The following is a 20,662-nucleotide window of genomic DNA, read 5'->3' as shown; positions in this document are numbered from 1 at the left end:
AAACAAAAATGGGAAGTTTCCGTTATTCTTGGCTTTATTGTTCTAGGCCATTAACAGCACTAATTAATCTTTTTTTTTTTTCAGCAGAAGCTGTTGAAAAATCAAGTTGTGTGTGTGTGTTTTTTTAAAAAAAATATTATTTCCTTTCTGTAAATATTTACAATCACAATAAATCAAGACAAAAATATCTAAATTGCATTCTGGAGACAGAAACCATGGACCCTGGCGCTGGTTGTACAAATTTCCTGTTGGATTATGTTTGGTCAAGCAGTTTGGGGGCGAGAAAGGAAAGAAAAGGAGCCGAGAGCGGCTCAGCCGTCCTAGTTTCATTTTCTCCCAACTACCCCTGATTATCACCGTCTCCTATACGATGTTTCAGATGAAGTGGATGAAGTACTTCTGTGCCCTAGCAACATGGTGCATTAAGCATCCCATCAGTGTGATATTTTTAGAACTAAGTATGTCTGACCCCGAGACCAAGTCAAACAAACCTCAAGCCTCTAGGGATTCAAGCCAGCCCCCCCCCCCCCAAACTTATTGCACCACGATGCTGGTGACACACTTGCTTCCTTTCTATTATTTTATTTCCTCAATACACAAAAATACAACATACAACAGTTGTAAAACAAAGCATACATTCATACATCTAAAATAAAAACTCCAACATAAAATACCTGAGCAAAGGCTAAAGGCAGAAAGATTCATCCTTACACCCAGAATCATTTGAACAAAGTAGCAATCCAGGTTATCAGCATTCACAGATGACAATATGTATGGTCAGTTAAGTGGCACTTTTAATAAACTACACTTTATTTGAAAAGGATACAGTACAAAAATGTACACAAGGATGTGTAACGTAATATAAGAGGTACAAAGTATTTGAAAGAACATTTTAAGTTCATTTATTTTAAAAAAGCTTCTATTGAGCATATACAAGTGTAAACCCTACAGAGAGCGCATAAGATATTCACATTCAGTTCCATTCCCCCGTTCACCTTAACAATAGATTTGATGGGAACAAAACCAGTCTCTGAGTATGTGCAGGGTTTCCTCTAGTGCGAAAGCAGTTCATTACCTTTCCAAGTGGCTTCAGCCTCCGAGTCATTCAAACCCACCGCGCCTTGCACAAAAACGGTCTTTCAGGTCCCCATCCCATTAACTTATATATAAGTAGGATCACTGATTATAACCTGGCCAATCACACAGCTACAGGGAAAAAAAAACCCTCTGGTAATCATCTGTTTGCAAGTTTGCAGTTAAAGCACTGAATGCGTAAGCCAAATTTAACCTTTTATTGCAGCAGGTATAAAACTGATTCTCTGCTTTGCCATGGAAGCTCGCTGGGTGACCTTGGGCCAGTCACACACACACACAGCTAAACCGGCCTTGCAGAGTTTGTTGTGAGGAAAAAATGGAGAAGTGGATGATGTAAACCACTTTGGGTCCACTGGGGACAAAGGCGGGGTATAAATGAAGTAAAATAAAGGTCTTGTTGAATCAGGATGGAGACACCGAAAAGGAGAGAGCTTGCCATTTTTTTGCGGTATTATTGAAAATTAGAGTCTTCAACATTCTACGTTCAGATTGGATACAAAATACTGAGAACAGCAGATATTTCAACACGTCCCCCCAGCATTTCATTGCCTGGTTTTGGGGGGGGGGGTGTCACAGCACCTCCAGGAATACCAATGCATACGATGTGTGTATTTGGGGGAGAGGTGAATGTGTGGATCTCCTTCACAACCAACAACAAAAATGCTGCTGGCAGAAAAGTTTAGATCCAATCCACTGTAATTCTTAAAAAAGGGGGTTCGATGCCTGCACTGGGACAGTTATGAAGTTCTGTCTTCACACTACCAAACTAATAAATAATTGATACGTTCAAATTTAAAATGAGCTTGGAGAGCATAATCCAAATACAGAAATATAAAATGACAAAATGCAGATTTACCAGTCTAAGGCATCCTCCCCCCACCCACACCCCCGGTCCTGTCTTTCTTGCCCCTCTCCAGCTGAAAAAAACGGTCTCAAACCACTGAGGATTTAAGCCATTTTCAGGTTTAGTGTTTCATTTTAATATTCCTCAAACGTAGAAAGTCACAGTCACAGACATTTTCCCTTTTGAACTTTCACACTGAAATTACATGAACAAAGGTTAATTTTTCCACAAAGCACACAATCACTATACACAAAACAAATTTAATTCATTTTCCCATCTTTAAACACACACAGGTATTTCCATGACAGCTTGGGAGCAGATGGAGAAATGGGAAGACAGAACAGAGTGTTCTTTGAGTTCCCTATATAAAGGACTGCACAACTTCTTGTGACGCATCACAGCTAGATGCAACCCATCCAATATGTACTGTGACTTGAGCTGTCCCAGGACCCAAGAGATCATTCATTCCCAGGAGACTGTCAGAGGAGACTGGCGAACCAAGCTAGGCTTAGTGGGTACCAGATATTGCAGGCTTGCTGTGAATAAACACTTGACAACACTTTATAGTCAAGTAATAAAATACAGACCACAATACTATTACAAGTGACATGTGAACGTCACTCTTAAATCACACCGCACACAAGATAGCTGCTAGACCTACCATCGTAAGTCTGCAGAATCAGGCCCAAATTTTGAAAATGTGGTTTTACAGCTAATTCAGTTTGTAGGAATCTTGACCACAATCCAGAGTTTCTTTAGGTATGCCCTGGAGTAGCCCTTTGTAGTTTTGACATTTAGATAACAGCATCAAATTCTGCATCAAATCTCCCTTGCAGTCTGTACATGAAAAGATAGGGGGGCTTGTTACTAAGGAGGCACCAGGAGTGCCATTCCACAAGCAGAATGAGTGGTGGGATTTTCCAGCTTATGATTCATGGTCCCTTGCGACCCTGACTTTAAGGTACTGTAGCTTTCGCCAAAGGAAGACTGCAGAAGGTCAATTACATCATTTGGAAAATACTGCCATTTTGGATTTAATCTTTGGATAAAATTGGCTGACCATTGTACGAAGGAGATATTTTCTAGAGCAGGATGACTTCGCAGAAGAGTTGTAAGTTCTTATGATGTTGGTGGTAATGCCAAATACTTGAAAAAAATGAATCTGTTCCCCTCCCCACCTTCTAGATGAGTAAAGATTTGTTGATCAAGCCTAGTTCATTGGCACAGATGTCCAGAGATATGGTAACAGCTGCAAGGAGCTTTAGCAGCAAAGTGCATGGTTTTCCAAGGTAACACACACTTTAATGGTTCTATTATGTAGAACTAAATAGTTTCCCCAAAAGGCTACACACACAGTCTACCACTAAAGCTGAACCCAAGACCTCTTTCACATGAGTTACAAAATGAATCCTAAGGGCTTTAGGCTGCTTGGTGGCTAACAATTCTCAAGTTGTTCACAGAAAACAGCAGCAAGAAAAAGTAGCATTGATAAACAAACTCTACGTGCTCATAACTTTGATTAAGAGCTGCAGGTTATAAATAAGACTTAAGATTCAAATGTGCAAATGCGTTACCACTCCATTACTTCAAGTTATTTCACTGCCAAAGAAAGTTTTCTCACACGCTCCAAGATGTGTTCGTAGGCACTAAAACTGAATTTAACTAACTCATAGTTGAGGTATCCAACACGATGGTTTCTCAGGCATGCCATCTACAGGCAAAGGTATATTCCAGTGTCAGATTCAAGAATCTGCAGATTTCTAGGCAAGGATCGAAAACGCTTGCGGCACGCCCTAAGGCTGAGCATGCCTGAAGTGATTTTACGCCCCCCCTCCCCACACACACACACACACACACACACACACACACACACACACACACACACACACACACACACACACACACACACACACTATTATCAATAAATTTTTTTGAAGTCACTCTTTGTTTTGGATTTGGCATGTGGGACAGGAGACTATTGTCTAAGAAACACAAACCAGATGAACCACTGGGCACTGGGGGAACCATAGCACCTCTAATCTTCGAAAAGGTCCCCACCCCTTCCAACGCCCCGTAATATTTAAAAGTGGAAAATCAGACCAAAGCAAGTGTGCCTGTCCTAATTGCATTTCACTGTTAAGTGGTGCTTACACCTAAACCCTTAACTTTTAGAACTTGGGGATATTTAAAAAACAATTAGGGGTTTGGAAGGCTAACGGAATAGTAGCAGAAGAAAATTAGGCATACCTATCTTGCTCTGGACCCCAGTACTGAATTTATTTAAATGAACTATTCAATAACAGAATAGGTAGTGTTCTTTAGGATCATGGTTTTGATCTGTTTTATGGACCTATTTCTGCTCACATACTCTTATTAAAATCTCTCATTGAAATCCCTTTTAAGCAAGAAATATTAGGTATTTTTCTACACCTTGCTTAATACTTCTCTGAGATGGCTAGCTAATTCAGTTTACAATAAGCAGTGATTCTAAAATAAAAATATGCACCAGGGGAGGGACACAGACTGAAAACGTAAGAACAATTCGAAGACTTTAAAAGACAGGCATAATCTATAAGCACAGAACTATAAACACACTCGTTCGCAACCAAAATCTCCAGATACAAAAATACAAAAGTTTCATAGAAAATGACTGTAGTAAGTCCTAAGCATCAAACTGTGTACAGGATGAGACCTACAGCAAGGGTGAAATGAGACAAGGCCGCCAGAGAGCTGAGATTGGATGTCTCATTTCTCTAAAAAAAAGGAAAATGCAAAGCAGCTGTGGGCTGAATTGGGTCCGGGAGATGGTGCTGGATGTTTAAACCTTTCCTTGGTGCCATTTTCCCTTTTCTTGACCTTCTTCAAGCTGTTATTTTCTCTGGCAAGAATGAGGACAGGCTCCTATTTCTTCCTTTGGAGATCAATTTACGTTTGGAAAATGGGACACCCTTTCCCCCACAGGGGAACTTCCCCAATGCAATTTACGCCTCTCCCTGTAAAGGCTTTAAATTTTTAAAAAAGACATGCGAGGACCAGTCACAGTTCTCCTAGCACCTCATCTAACTGGGCCCTAAGTGCAATTCACAGAACACAGAAGAGCAGTATGTTAAGTCTCTAAGGACGCACAGGAGTGTGTGAGATACCACAAGTCATCGTATTTACAGCAAATATGAACAGGGTGGCAACCGCCTTATAATCTGTAATCTGTACAAAAATTTCTTCTAGAAGCGTCTGCTTAACTGTAGTGAATTAGAGGATCCAAACTTCTAATTTTTTGCTTGAGTCCTCAGAAAAAGAAGGGACGCAACAAGAAAATAAGGAGGGAAGCAAGAAACTGCGGTTTTTCCTAGTTAGGGGCATGGCCCTTGACTTTGTTCAATCAGCTGGGGGGGGGGGGCGCAGAAAGGTTGTGAAATGCAGCCTGGTGATTCGGGGACAAGGAGGGCAGCTCTCAAAGAGACCTTTACAAGGACAACACTCATTCTTGCCAGAACCATCAGACTTCCAAGGAAGTGAGCCGGCGCACAACACTGAAGGGCCTCTTATATACCCTCTTCTGAATTGAAAAAATAAAAATAAATAAATAAATTTAAAAAACCGTTGAAGGACCTTGTCCACCCTTTGGAAACCAGTCAGCAGAGGAAACATTTGGCAAATGGCATTCTTATTGCTGTAGCACTCTGACAGCAGTAACAACATCCACCCAAGTTTTCCCCCTGGTCCAACATTTAGGAGGCCTGGAGGCTTTGTTGCTTTCTCCTGCCAGCTTTAGCAAAAAGCCCAGTACAGCAACCAGGAGAGGCTCTTTGCAGAAGTATCGAGCAATCCAGTTAGTAGCAGAGAGCTCACTTTTGACCGTAGATACAAATACAGTACCATATATCTGGCTGGGAATTAGATCTCAGAGTCAGGAATACACAGTTCACCTGAAGGACTTGTCCAAAGAGCCACGAGGATATAACTTTTACATGCTAAAGATAGTGCGTCCGCAAAATACAATTAAGTCTAAAACGTATCACTTCAGACATGGATTACAGTTACAAAGTTCTTAATGGTTCAGAGGCGTCTTTTAACTAGTAGTTCTTTAGCAAGCTCACAGTACAATTCTGCATAAAAAGGTTGCTTGTTTGTTTTTAAATGTATTTTTCGTCTAAGGAAACTCAAAGTCTACCAAACGCAAGTCAAAATTAACCAAGGCACTTCAGGCAGGAATGATACCACTGGACTACGGTTGCCAAACACCGTTTAGGGCCTGATAATCTTCAGAAATTACAACTGATATCCAGGCCACATAGACCGCTTCCCATGGAGAAAACAGACGCTTTGGAGGGTGGACTATGGCATTATTCCCTGCTAAGTTCCCTCTTTTCCCCTCCCCAACTCCCTGCCCTCTTTCCCAATCTGGAGTTGACAACCTCAAGCTAGACAAAATGTATACAATGTAACTTGAGAAAAATGAATCACTTCCCCATATCGCAAAAGGAAGAGGAAGGGAGCTGTCATGGAAGAGCAATGCCTAAGTATCGAGGCGAAGTTCACATTACAAATAAGTACATGATATTTATAGCTGTACACAGGTAGATAACCCAGCTATACTTGGATTACTAAGTGACTGCCCGTTTTTATGACACTGGTGGTATGCAAGCAGGGCAGTCTTTAACACTGGATAGAATGCCCCACACATCTCCTTACAAGGTCCCCAAGAACGAGTTGCTACTCCTCATATGATCAATAGTTGCCCCTGGGATTTCTGTCTGACAGCAGATTCCTTTGAACCTTCCTTGTACACAGCGATAAATACTTGTTTCTTTGATGTGCCGTTATCAGTCTATACACTCGACAGACCCAGTTGGGAGTGTGTCCTGAGGCTTAAGGAGTAGCTTTCCAGAATGGTTCAGTCCTCTAGGCTTTGCCGTTGCTTTTATAGAATGAGGCCACTGAGGAAGTGATGATCACTCCCCTCTTTCTGGGATTAGTTGCAACAGGGATGAAGGTAGGGCAAACTGAAGCTCAATCCAGACAACACAGAGGCAAACGTAGATGGATCCACAGGACCTACAGGCAACGAGATTACTCGCTCGGTATGGATTTCATTGCCCTTGAAAGAACAAATTTGCATTCTGGAAGTGCTTATGAACATTCTGGTACTGACTGTAGCTGGAAAGGCTTTTTACCATTTCCTCAACTCTTGGCATTCACGTAGCTACACAGGAGCATATTTTGGCCTTTAACTGATACAAGTTTCAGAAAACTTGTGTGGATACACAATTCCCAATGCAAGTAATGCGTGTTTGCTTCTAAATATTTCTGTGCGTACCAACACTAATCACTGTGTACAGTAACCTGAGGATCTACCAGTGTTCAGAGTAACCGTTCGAAGACCAGACACATCCACCAGTACATTGACTCAATGATATTATACTGAATATACTAAAGCCACCACCATCACTGTTGATTATCTGACAAACGCGCCGGCTCTGATATAAACTCGAGATTTGTCACCAGCAACCGCCCTGTAGCAGCACTATGGCTTGGTACGTATCTCAGGAAAGACAAAGCTGTAGCAAACTGCCTATTGTGAGATAAGCACGTTTCGATTGTCTCATTGGCCATTCACTTTCGGACACAGTTTGCTTCCAGTTCGTTACCGACTGCACTTGCTTTGCTTCAAAACACAAGAACGTGTGAGGTACAAGTTCAGGACCGTTTTAAAAATATTAAAAAACATAACTCTTCCAACACCAAGAGAAATCAGGTATCAAGGTTTGAGTCCCCAGCCTCCTGTGCAGATTAAGGATACTGTGCCTACAGAAATCTGAAGTTTTACAACTAAAAAAAATGCACTGTAAGGTGCAAAATGCTACATTTTCCAAAGAAAAGGATTATCACCACAAAGAGTTTTTCATCCTGTAATTGTTTTCATTTCTGCCACTGACAGCAGACGCCCTTTTCGTTGTCTTCGTGCTGGTCGTAGGGGGTTCAAGCCCTTTCTTCCAACCCCTCCATTTCCCGCTGGAGGGTTCGAGTGCTTTGGTTAACCGAAGTGTCACACAATGCAGCATAATGCATGAAGAGAGAGAGGAATGGTTACGAAGTGTGGTATTCGGTATAAATGCATTGGCGCAAGGGCCACGACAGCAACCGACAAGGGGAGGGGAAGATACACCGCAATCTTCAACAGTCTACTGTGGGTGATAATGGGGGAAAGGGGGAGAGAAAACACAATTCTGTTATTCGAGCTGTAAGGAGTAGGAGTATGACATGAGCAAAAAGCAATATAAATATTCTGGGGGAAGAGTGCAAAGTATATAGTCCTTTTTAAAGAAAACTAGGGTTCTATGCAAGCCATCTCTAGCATACAAGAAATGGGTGACTGGAAACACACCGCCTAGCAGGCAGTCTCCGTCAATTCTGAAAACTTGAACAACACTAGAATATAGGCCTGTATGATGTGATCAAAAAACAGGGTTGCACTTACCTGTAACTGTTGTTCATTGAGGTCTTCTGGGCACACACATGGAACTGCGCATGTGCAGGCCTGCCGATCAGTAGGTTATGCAGCTTAACGTTCATTTTTGGGGCGCACATCCCCTTCCAGTGCGCATGCGCAGCCATTTCCTGCCAAAGTGGTCTGTATTCTGAGAGGGGCGGCACCTCCGACCCTCAGTTTCTCCTGAGCCATGAGAATTTCCAGGGGAGTAGTGAGGAGCCCAAAGAGGGACAGGTGGGAGGGTATGTGGGACTGTAAAGAAGACCTCAATGAACAACAGTTACAGGTAAGAGCAACCCATTTTTCATTTTTGATCTTCTGAGCAGTCCCACGTGGGAGGTTAGCAAGCCACTTACTTGTGGAGGATAGTAAAGCTCTTCATTAGAACAGTTTGTACAACTGCTTGGCCCACTGCTGCTTCCCTCCTATTGTGTACATACAGAGCGTAGTGTCTGATGAAGGTATTGGCCAATGTCCATTGTCACAGCTCTGAAGATGTCTTGGAGACTTTGGCAGCTCTTTAAGAAGAGCTGCCGAAGATACCTGTGACCTGGTGGAATGGGCATGAACCTCTAATGGACAAGGTAAGTCAGGCTGCTCGTAACACATCCCGATTCTCGTAACTGCTGTAAGTCAGGCTGCTCGTAACACATCCCGATTCTCGTAACTGCTGTAAGTCAGGCTGCTCGTAACACATCCCGATTCTCGTAACTGCTGTAAGTCAGGCTGCTCGTAACACATCCCAATTCTCATAACTGCTGTAAGTCAGGCTGCTCGTAACACATCCCGATTCTCGTAACTGCTGTAAGTCAGGCTGCTCGTAACACATCCCGATTCTCATAACTGCTGTAAGTCAGGCTGCTCGTAACACATCCCGATTCTCGTAACTGCTGTAAGTCAGGCTGCTCGTAACACATCCCGATTCTCGTAACTGCTGTAAGTCAGGCTGCTCGTAACACATCCCGATTCTCGTAACTGCTGTAAGTCAGGCTGCTCGTAACACATCCCAATTCTCATAACTGCTGTAAGTCAGGCTGCTCGTAACACATCCCGATTCTCATAACTGCTGTAAGTCAGGCTGCTCGTAACACATCCCGATTCTCAAAACTGCTGTAAGTCAGGCTGCTCGTAACATCCTGATGGCCTGCACTACCCATCTAGCAATTGTCTGAGAGGCAGCTCTGTTTCCCTTCTTTGGGCCTGCATAGCACACAAATGACTTGGTTTCTGTCCTAAAAGATGCTGTACAATTCAAGTAGAAGAGTATAGCCTTTCTAACATCCAATGTATGGAGTGTGCTTTCCATTTCAGACATAGAAGAAGGGGAAAAGACAGGTAGTATTAGTTCCTGCGAGGTATGAAACTTTGAAACCACTTTCAAAATTCTGTTCATTTCTGTTGAGCAGATGTCAGTCTTGGATGGCCAATTGGAAGATGATTGGCCCAGAACAGGTGGGATTTCATAAGGGATGAAATCCTCCTCATGTGTAATCTGAGTAGGGGAGTTGTGACTGTAGTAGCTGCCATAAGCGCAAGGAGCATCTGGATCATTAATGGCAACTGAAACCTAATGGCTATAATGGAGTTAACCAGAGATTTCAATCTCTGTGCCCTTTCTACATGATGGAAAGCCTTATTCCCAGTACTGCACCTATGAATTGCACCCTCCTAGAGGGAGTAAGGCTGCATTTCTCAAAGTTCATCACTAGGCTCAGGAGTTGACATGTCTGTACGGTTAAATCTATCTGCTCTTGCAGCGCCTCTTCAGAATGGGTGGATGTCAGCCAATTGCTCAGGTACAAATAGATATGACATCCTTTAGTTCACTGCTATGCACTTAGTGAACACCCTGGGGGGCTGTGGCTAAATCAAGCACCAAGACCTGATAAAGGTATATAACAACAACAACAACAGATTTATATACCGCCTTTCAGGACAACTTAATGCCCATTCAGAGCGGTTTACCAAGTATGTCATTATTATCTTCACGACAATCACTCTGTGAGGTGTGTGGGGCTGAGAGAGCTCCAAGAAGCTGCGACTGACCCAAAGTCACTCAGCAGGCTTTAATCAGAGGAGTGGGGAACCAAACCTGGCTCTCCAGATTAGAGTCCTGCCGTTCGTAACCACTACACCAAGCTGGCTCTCCCCAAACTGGAATCTTAGGAATTTCCTATGGGACGGATGAATGGAAATGCGAAAATAGGCATCTTTAAGGTCCAAGGTTGCAAACCATGACCCTGGGGGTAATAATTGTAACACCATGTTAAGAGTTACCATTCTGAACTTGCGCATCCTAACAGATCTATTCAATTCCCTAAGATGCAGTATAGGCCTAAAGCCACCTCCCAAGATTTGGAGTGCTCTTGGATCTGAGACGTTCTCGAGGGCGATGGGCTTGAGGTGCTCAGAGCTGATTGATGCTGAATGCTCCATATCAGCTCCAAGGTATTCAGAGCGGTCAACGTGGAATGGTGCTGTCGGATCCGAAGAAAGCCTATTGGATCTGATGGACTCGGCTTCTTCGAGAATGAGCCTGCTGCTGACTTAGCAGATGGGCTACTTGCAGTAGGGCTTTTAGGGTAGAGCTCTTGCAATGCTTGCAAGAACTGATGCTGCAGCTTTCCCCCAGGCATACAAGGCAGAGAGAATGCCCGTTCATTTGGTCATTTTCGTATGGCACCGTGTGCGTCACTTTTACAGGGCTTTGTTGGCCATTTCAAGTTGGAATAAAAATTTCCTAACCTTATTCTCTCTTTCCCCCATACAGGTCAAGAGTAGCTCAGGAGAAGAAAAGGGCCCAGCACTGCAGGGATGGAGGAGCGCTGCAGAGGAACCTCTCTGACCGGTGGCAAAAGAGGAACGGAGGGCAGGGGGTGCCGCCACTCCCAGAACATGGGCCATTAGGGCAGAAAACAGCCACACATGTGCACTGGGACGGGACAGGCACCTCCTAGACAATTTAAAGCTGCAGAGCCTACTGATCAGCCAACCTGTGCATGTGCAGGCCCATGTGGGACTGCACAGAAGACCGAAAATGAACCATCTTTAGGGATGGTTTGCCCCCAATGAAACATGGGTTTCGATCCTATGATTCTCTTCTGCCAAGTCTTCCTTCAAGGGAGGAAGATTTCCTCCAATGAGGAGTGTCATTTTCCATCTTTCATTGTTGAATGGAAAATTAGTGGAAGCGAATCACAGGATCCAACCACTGCTGTTCAGCTCACAGATATCAAACAAGTCCTTGGTTGAGGCAGTAAAACTGACCACTTTATTGACTCAAATCTTTGGCACTTTAAGGGGGGCGGGCGGGCTTGCATGATCATTTATACACTGAGAAACAAAAACAGTACAGTTTATAATGCCTATAAGTAAGCTCAATATCTTGACCTGGATTATAATATTCTAACATTATCAACAGTGCAATCTTAAGCAGAGTTACTCCATTCCAAGTGCATTGATTTCATTGGGCTTAGACTGGAGTAACTCTGAACAGGATTTGCACTGTAAGAGACCTAAAGAATTCTACTTCCATCATAAAGTTAAAATGTACATGACGCATTCTCGATCTCAACGATGACATTAGTTTTCTGAAAGCAAAACAATATTCCTGCAGAAGAAGCACACCTGATCCTGCTGATGTGAGTATTGTAAGAATGAGTTTGACACTGGACAAGCAGAATCAGTCCAGGAATAAGAGAGGGGCAGTGCAATCCTATGCTGAGTTAATCCAGTCTAAACTCAATGGTCGACTGTCTTAGGATGGATTGCACTGTAAATTATGCTAATTTATAATTTATATAGCGCTGTTAACTGGCCAAGTGTTATATACTCTTATTGCTCAAAAAACAGAATACCCTTCTAACATTCGTTTTTTTCTAACTTTGTCGGCATTCATAACGCACTCCTATTCTTCAACATTTCAGCATTTAATAAACTCTTCAACTGCAGATACTGGAACACTGTGGATTTACCATAACTTCCCTGATCCCAATCCGGCTGTAGCCATTGGGACACTCTAGATTGCATTTGTGCCACAAATTACATCTGACTGAATAGTAAAGGGGGGGGGAAGCCCCCTGCCATCAGTCTTTGAATTGCACAACTGAACAATGGAGACTATTAACTAAATTACCTTGATTTAATCTTTGTAGTACTTGTGTTAATGAGTATCCCCACAATGATTACGAGGATAAGAGCTACAGGTCTACACGGATCAGGATCGAGTTTAATGTGGTACCTGTTGATGAAAAAGGAAACGTACAAGGTTTCTGTAGTAAACAGGGCTTGTTTGCAAAATACATTATCCTGAATATCAGTAAGAGGCCGCTGTTGTTAATTAAAACGGAGTGCTGAGAATAGACCAGTGTCTGCTCACAAAAGCAAGAGAGCTTTTGAGGATAAGGGGAGAGAACCGAGAGAGCTGTGCAGTGGAACAAAAGACGGGTGATCAGCCGCCACTCTAAACCCACTATAAAATGTTTTTCAACCAATAACGTCACTTAGCCAATATTCAAACACCAACACAAACCTAGTTAATTGTTGGGAACCACTCTGAGCCCCAGAGAAACAAGATGAAAGGTTTTAATTAACAAACAACCTGATGAAAAATAAGGACCTAAAAGATACTGCATAAACCTCTGCAGCATCCCCCCCTCCCCATTGTGTTATACTCTTGCACTATGTGCTATTTGAATCCATTGCACAAGTCAATGGATTCAAAGTACAACTCTGCTTAGGACAGCAAAATTTGAGTCCAGTTGCACCTTAGAGGCCAACAAGATTAACAGGGTATGAGCTTGTGACAGTCAAAACTCCCTTTGGAAGCCCATATCCTGGAACTCTAGTTGGTCTCTAAGGTGCAACTGGACGTGAATCTGGCTCTTCTACTGAAGACCAGCATCGCTACCCACCTGAAACTATTTGCTTGGAATGTCAGTGTAAGTGATGGGGCGAAAGTGAAGTAAGTAAATAAATAAAATAAACAAAACTGGAAAGTAGCAGATGTAAAAGCAAACTATAATGGATTTCTTTTCAAATAAATACCTGAGAAATCGGGAATGGTTACCTGAGATTTTTTAGCCAGTAAATTAGTGATGGGCAACTGAGCAGGACAATCCAGGTGAGCAAGTTGAGGACTGTGAAATGCATCTTGAGACTATCCACAATTCTATCAACAGCAGTGCTGCTGACAGGTAGCTTTGTTGCCTCAGAAACGCCACCCATCGATCCACAGCTCTTCCCCGTTTCTTTATGAGAGTAATTAGAAATCTGTTCCGAGTGCTTTAGGGGTATAAAGATATAAATATGCACATATATTAAGAGACATTCTTCTCACTAATGGCTGAGAATGTTTATGGCAAAAAAAGAATTGCTAGTTTCAAAATTGTGGACATTTTCGTAATGCTGTGGGCAGAATATCCTGTGCCCAGTGCTCACCCCTCCTCTGTTAGTGGTGTCAGGATGCTAGTTCTACCACAACTTCATGAAGACACACAAGGGAGTTTTCTACATGGGGAAAGGCCTGTGTGGTTTCCCTGTTGCTGCAGCAGCTGTTGATACAGCGCAGTGGCAACAGGGTTTCTACATGGCAGGCTTCCACATGGTTTCCCTGACCCAGTTCCCTGAACACACACGACCAGACCTTTTTTGGTTTTTTTTTAAAAAAATTGTCAACAGAATATTCATTGCTGAGATATAAGGGGAAAGGCATAGCTCCAAAACAAAATGAAAGCTGGGAATTCAGAGAACCACAGACTGTTATGACATTTAATTGCCAATTAAAAAAAAAAAACTACCCCAGTGGTAGGTGAAGAAAACAGACAGAGGCAGGGAAAATCCAAACTGTCCCATCCACATGGCAGCCATCCAGGTTTTGCTGCAATCTTTGTACTAACTCCTGAAATTCCAAGAACGTAGTGTGTGCAAAACAAATCTCCTGTTACAAAGACTAAAGCAGGCACCTGAAGAACTTACCGTATTAAGGACACTTAGTTCTGTTCTTACACTGGAATGTAGCTTAATAACCTGTAAAAAAAACACACACACACATTTTTAAACCATCACATTCTCTTTACCAGAAACATACTGAAAACTATCATTTCAGACTATGAGGGAAGGACCACAGAGGAATTATAGTATACAACCAGAGATACAACTGCTTATTTCACTTAACAATATACCAGTATTAGAGATGTTCACATCTTTAAAAAAAATCTTGAAGAAATGTGGAGGAAGGAAGAATGGATAGGGAGTAGGAGGGATTGATCTCTACAGTTTTTACATAAAGTGCCTGATCAAACACAGATGTAAATCCTGGATATTTGCAGAGACTGCATGATGTTGATAGACTGATTTAGGACTTCATAAACAACTGACATTTCAATTGCATGAACATTTATTGTGGGCAAACAGCCAATACTTACACAACTGTGAGATTCATCACAGACAAATATGTTAAAGCCTGACAGCTACATAAAGAAGTTTTGCCATCTTATTCGATACCAGTATGTCAATATTTGGCTCTTGGGCCACAAACTAAAACTAGCATCTGCATTTTATTGGTGTTGCTTCCAATAAACTTACTTAAGATCTAAGTACAGATACACTAGCTACTAGGATAACTGGTTTGTGCCATCACCCAGAAATATGTACGGCTTTTAACAGAGCACCTAAGGGCTACACGGGGAGCTCCACCGGCATGTTAGGGCTTATGAAATGCTACTTCCATGAGATGTGTTGCTTGATGAGTTGCTGCTGAAACTCAGCAATGATCAGTCAGTTGGAAAAAATGCAACAGAAAATTTAATTAAGTGCCTGGAAGGGCTTCTAAGCATTTAAATCATACTTTAGATCCTAGTTCAGATCTCGTCTGCAAATGCTCAATCTTGTGGATTTTAGAATAGGTCCGCCTGAACTCTTTCATTCTCATTATATACATTGAACAAGGGCCAGTTTAGTCAAGTTCCATGGTACATAGAGGTTACATATAGGACAGGTACACCTGTCCTGCCCCAAGTCTGACTGGACATCAGGTGGAAATGTTATTTTATATAAGGCCTACATGTCTGTAAAGTGCTGTTAAGTCACAGCTACTTTGGGTGGCCTGCCCCCTTCGGATATTCAAGGCAAGACATGAACAGAGGTGGTTTGCCATTGCCTGCCTCCGCTTAGCTCTGCTGAGATCTGGGCTAGCCGAGGTCATCTAGGTCAAGGCAATTTAAGGCCCAAGTTCATAAAATCCTTTGCCTGCAGGCCTGAACCGCACGCTAGGGTGAGCCAAGTCTGGATTGTCCAACGGCAGAACGGAACTGTTCCTGCCCCCTCCCACTGCAGCCCACTTTGCTCCACCCAGCGCTGCTCCTGGAGGACAGGAGAATCTGAGGAACGATGTGAAGGGGGTCTAACATCAAACGGGGAAATCAGCAGAAATTGCCAATTTTAGTCTATATCCAATCGGCAATTGACCACGATTGGGTTACGTACGCTGGATTTCATGCCCCATGCAGAACATTCCTACATGTGGATAAGCTGATGGATCAAGCGGTAGAAGAGGCATGCCTCTATCGCCTCCACTATGTATGGTATCTAGTAACTGAGAATGGCTAAACTTGCCTTTGTTAAAAAAAAAAATCAGTATTTATTCAAACATCGATAAACTAGAAGCAGCTTTATTGGGTAAATACCTTGAAGACATAATGAAAGTAAGTAATTACTATAGCCAATGCCCCACATGTGGTCCAACTAAGGAAAATCATGAAAGCAGCTATGCACAGCCTTCTCTGAGTGATCAACTTGTCGTCTGTGGGAAATCCAGAAGGTCTGGAAAATATGAAATTAGAACACATCCAGAAAAAGTTTAAGTTCCTGAAAAATAAAATATTAATCACACGGCAAAGCACAGCAAATCAATGTAAACATCATATCAAACCGTGATTTGGTTTAGCTATGTTTTAGGAACAGGCAAACTAAGGTTTAGAGGTTCACTGCTTTTCATATCAATCCTCTCAGGGCCTGGTATGTTCACACTTATATTTGCATTAAACTCAGACTTTACCCCAAATAGCAGACAATACAAACTATGAACCAAACAACCAAGGAAAAACAGTCTCCTACAGGAAGTGTTTTTGCCATATATCAAAGGAATTACTGATCAGATGGGAAAGCTTATGAAAAAGCACAACCTTCAAGCAGTATTCAGACCCACCCGAAAAATACAACAGATGCTACGATCAGCAAAAGACAGTAGAGACCCCCTCACCTCTGCAGGAGTATACCGTATACCCTGCAGCTGTGGACAAGTTTACATCGGGACCACAAAGCGTAGCATCCAGACAAGAATAAAAGAACATGAAAGACACTGCAGTCTTGGCCAACCTGAAAAATCAGCAGTGGCTGAACATAGCCTAACTCAAACAGGGCACAGTATCTTATTCCAGGACACCAAAATACTGGACAACACTTCCAACTACTTTGTCAGACTGCACAGGGAAGCCATTGAAATTCACAAGCATAAGCAAAACTTCAACAGGAAAGAAGAAACCTTAAGAATGAACAGAGCATGGTTTCCAGTTCTGAAAAACACCAGGCTAACAAAACATTCTATCCCCGACAATAGCCCTGCAGAGAAGATTAGCACATCAAGTACCAATCCATATGCAAAAGAACCTCCTCAGGATACAGTGAAGCCTTCCGCCATTAGCATTCCACACCCTGGGAAACTCTTACAGGATGACTCAGCTCAACCCCACCCCTCCTGAGTAGATACAAATGACCTACATCTTTTCCACACTGTGACACTGAGAGATCTCTGTCTTTTGGTGCTACACCTCTGAAGATGCCAGCCACAGCTGCTGGCGAAACGTCAGGAACTACAATGCCAAGACCACGGCAATACAGCCCGGAAAACCCACAACAACCAATACAAACTATGGTTAGCAAATCCATTCCAAGCTATTTTTTGGATTCCCTGTTTTGCTTACTGACTGCATGATTTGTTAATTCAGACATTTCAGCTTTCTTTGCAACAGTTTGGTACAATGGATGAATGGAGGCACAGATCAGTTAATACAAGGGGGAGAGAGACAATGAGTTAGAATGCGTTATAACTTCTCTGTAAACTGTATATTCACTCCTTTCCATTCCTTTTCGGGGAATTTCTTTCCCATAAATATGGGGATCAGATCTTACAGTTCAAGAAATATTTACTAGTTATAAAATGTGAATCAGTTTTACAAAATTACAGTAATACAAAACCAATAGGTTTTACAGGTTTATTTTCCCCTATAAAAGACTATTTCCTGCATAGAGACCGTTATTTTTGGTTTTACTGGGTCAAAGTGTAAAAAAGAATTATGTTTATATAGAGTTCATAAGCTGAGCAGAGGTATTTTGTGAACTGGGAATCCTATAAGGACAAGCAATTGTTCTCTATAGATAATAATTGCTGCAATTCTATGTAGGTGTAGAAACTTGCTACCATTTTCCCAGGACTAAAATGGAAAATCAAGTCAACAGGCTGAGCCTTCAAATGATATCTAATTTTGGAAATATAACAGCAGGATAATAAAACAATTTATTGTAAACAAGCTTCAGTGAGTGAATGAAAGTCACCAACTGGAGGTCTAGGACAGATGGCTCAGCCCTTTCAATACTATAAATGGGTGACCCGTTGAGAAAATGAAAGATATTTTTAATGACATGTTCTCAGCTTTATTGGAATGATGATACTTCAAGAGGGAATGAAGAGAAAGTTTAAACAGTTTGGGAGTAGTCGGTTTGAAAATAAAGTTCTGGGCTTTAAATTAACACCAAGCTGTGAACCAACACCATTTGAGCTCCATGTAGACAATTACTAGTTTAAATGAGGTAAACAAAACATGAGAAAGCAGAGAAATGAGTATTCCTTAAAGTCTGGACTCACCAATGAAAATTGTCCAAGGAATCAACTCAAGCTTGAAATGATTAAGCCATCGAGCTTATTTTTTAGTTCTGAACACTTATTAATTATACAAAATATTAAACCATATACAAAAGACAAGTATTACACTAATCTTTGCTTCTGTACAAGAAGTGGACATTGATATTTCTTAAAACAGTATATTGCTGAGGGAAGGAGAAATTGTTAAAGTTCTGTCTTGGCTGACCGTGCCTTTCACTTCTTTTCTTACAGTTTGATAGGATTGTGGCAAACTTTCATTTTTAAGTAACAGAAAAAAGTGTTTTACCTTAGCTTTAAGGGCAATCTTGCCAATTCCACTAATTATTTGTACTTGTTACAAATGTCTCTCAAAGATGCCATGAAACTGAACAGGTTATCTTTCTCCAAACCCCCTTAAATGTCAACCTTCTCATGACCCGTTCAGATTAAATTGTTGACAACTCTCCTCAGGTTAATTCAAACTAATGATTAATGTTGCTAATAGACATTGCCTTGTATTCCCCTCCTCAGATCATTTTATTCACATACATTTCATAAAACAAGGCCAATTATTATGTTTTTACCTGATCAAAGCTACCCACAAGGAGGACAAGAGCCGTATGGATGAATCCAAGAGTATGCCACCCCAATAGGCAATGCCAGATCCAAACATAAAGAGGATCAGGGACACAAAAGGAAACCACACATCCTGCCTACTCAGGGTAACAGCATCCAGTTCTGGCAAGAATAACGCATCCCAGATTCCTTTAAACCAGTTAAGCCTGGGAGGGGGGAAAGTAGAACATATGCCTGTTATTTTAATTATGAAATGTTAGAAAGCTTCAATGTTTTGATATTTATGTTTTACAGCAACACAGCATAAACATGCAATCATTATTTACTTTCAGAAAGTTGTTGTATGATAGTGGGATAAATATTCGAAAACAACTTACCCCAACAAGAACTTAACAATATTTACAAGAGGTTCAACTTTGTACGGTTTGGATGCTTTAGTAAGTGCCAGGACAAAATCGGAACATTGGCCTAGAACAGCAAGAATAACAATAATGGTCTAGAATCAGATGTCTCCAAAACAAACTCAAAGACAACCAGTTTGGTGTAGTGGTTAAGAGCAGCAGGACTCTCATCTGGAGAGCTAGGATTGATTCCCCACTCCTCTGCTTGACGCCAGCTGGGTGACCTTGGATCAACCACAGCTCTCTCAGAACTCTCTCAGCCCCACCCGCCTCACAAGGTGATTATTGTGAGGGACAATAATGACACTCTTTGTAAACCGCTCTGAATGTGGCATTAAGTTGTCCTGAAGGGTGGTATATCAACTGAATGAGGTTATTATTATTATTATTAAAAAAATAGAAACAAATATTCACAAAGTCAGGATATATTGAAAGTTGCATTGGCATAGTTCAATACTAACACCACTGCTGTAAACTGTTCTTTATAAATTCAGTTCAAGAGTTGTGAGAAAATTATTTTTAAAAGATGCTAACTATTCAATTTGAGTTGTATATTTTCCGGGCTGTATGGCTGTGGTCTTGGCATTGTAGTTTCTGACGTTTCGCCAGCAGCTGTGACTGGCATCTTCAGAGGTGTAACACCGAAAGACAGAGATCTCTCAGTGTCAATGTGTGGAGAAGATGTTAGCAGGTGATTTATATCTACTCAGGAAGGTGGGTTTGGGCTGAGTCATCCTGTAAGAGTTTCCCAGGGTGTGGAATGCTAATGGCGGAAAGCTTCAATGTATCCTGAGGAGGTTCTTTTGCATCTGGATTGGTGGTTGATATGCTAATCTTATCTGCAGGGCTATTGTAAGATGTAGAGTATTTTGTTAGTCTGGTGTTTTTCAGGACTGGAAACCATGCCCTATTCATTCTTAAACTCTCTTCTTTCCTGTTGAAATTGTGCCTATGCTTATGAATTTCAATGGCTTCCCTGTGTAATCTGACAAAGTAGTTGGATGTGTTGTCCAGTATTTTAGTGTCCTGGCATAAGATACTCTGTCCTATTTGAGTTAGGCTATGTTCAGCCACTGCTGATTTTTCAGGTTGGCCAAGTCTGCAGTGTCTTTCATGTTCTTTTATTCTTGTCTGGATGCTACGCTGTGTGGTCCTGATGTAAACTTGTCCACAGCTGCAGGGTATGTGGTATACTCCTGCAGAGGTGAGGGGGTTTCTACTGTCTTTTGCTGATCATAGCATCGGTTGTATTTTTCTGGTGGCTCTGAATACTGTTTGTAGGTTGTGCTTTTTCATAAGTTTTCCCATCTGATCAGAGATTCCTTTGATATATGGCA

At 41.8% G+C, this 20,662-nt stretch overlaps 1 protein-coding gene across 2 annotated transcripts in view; it reads right to left on the bottom strand.

Moving 5' to 3' along the window:
* Positions 1-73: 73 nt before the first annotated feature.
* PGAP1 (post-GPI attachment to proteins inositol deacylase 1) overlaps positions 74-20,662 on the bottom strand; it is a 74,752-nt gene continuing 54,163 nt past the window's right edge. Inside the window, exons 21-27 of one of the 2 annotated variants that reach the window (XM_054971646.1) lie at positions 19,302-19,392; positions 18,933-19,130; positions 16,115-16,250; positions 14,406-14,456; positions 13,498-13,712; positions 12,565-12,669; positions 74-8,124 (exon numbers count right to left, since the gene is read on the bottom strand). In XM_054971646.1, coding sequence (XP_054827621.1) covers positions 7,986-8,124; positions 12,565-12,669; positions 13,498-13,712; positions 14,406-14,456; positions 16,115-16,250; positions 18,933-19,130; positions 19,302-19,392 — 935 coding nt within the window. In that variant the 3' untranslated portion in view covers positions 74-7,985. The remainder of the gene's footprint in view (positions 8,125-12,564; positions 12,670-13,497; positions 13,713-14,405; positions 14,457-16,114; positions 16,251-18,932; positions 19,131-19,301; positions 19,393-20,662) is intronic. The other variant, XM_054971647.1, reaches the window with a different exon arrangement.

This window comes from Eublepharis macularius, chromosome 2 (assembly GCF_028583425.1).
Source record: "Eublepharis macularius isolate TG4126 chromosome 2, MPM_Emac_v1.0, whole genome shotgun sequence".
Lineage (NCBI taxonomy): Eukaryota > Metazoa > Chordata > Lepidosauria > Squamata > Eublepharidae > Eublepharis > Eublepharis macularius.
The sequence above is the reverse complement of the archived record's forward strand: the minus strand, read 5'-3'. Positions and strand labels throughout refer to the sequence as shown.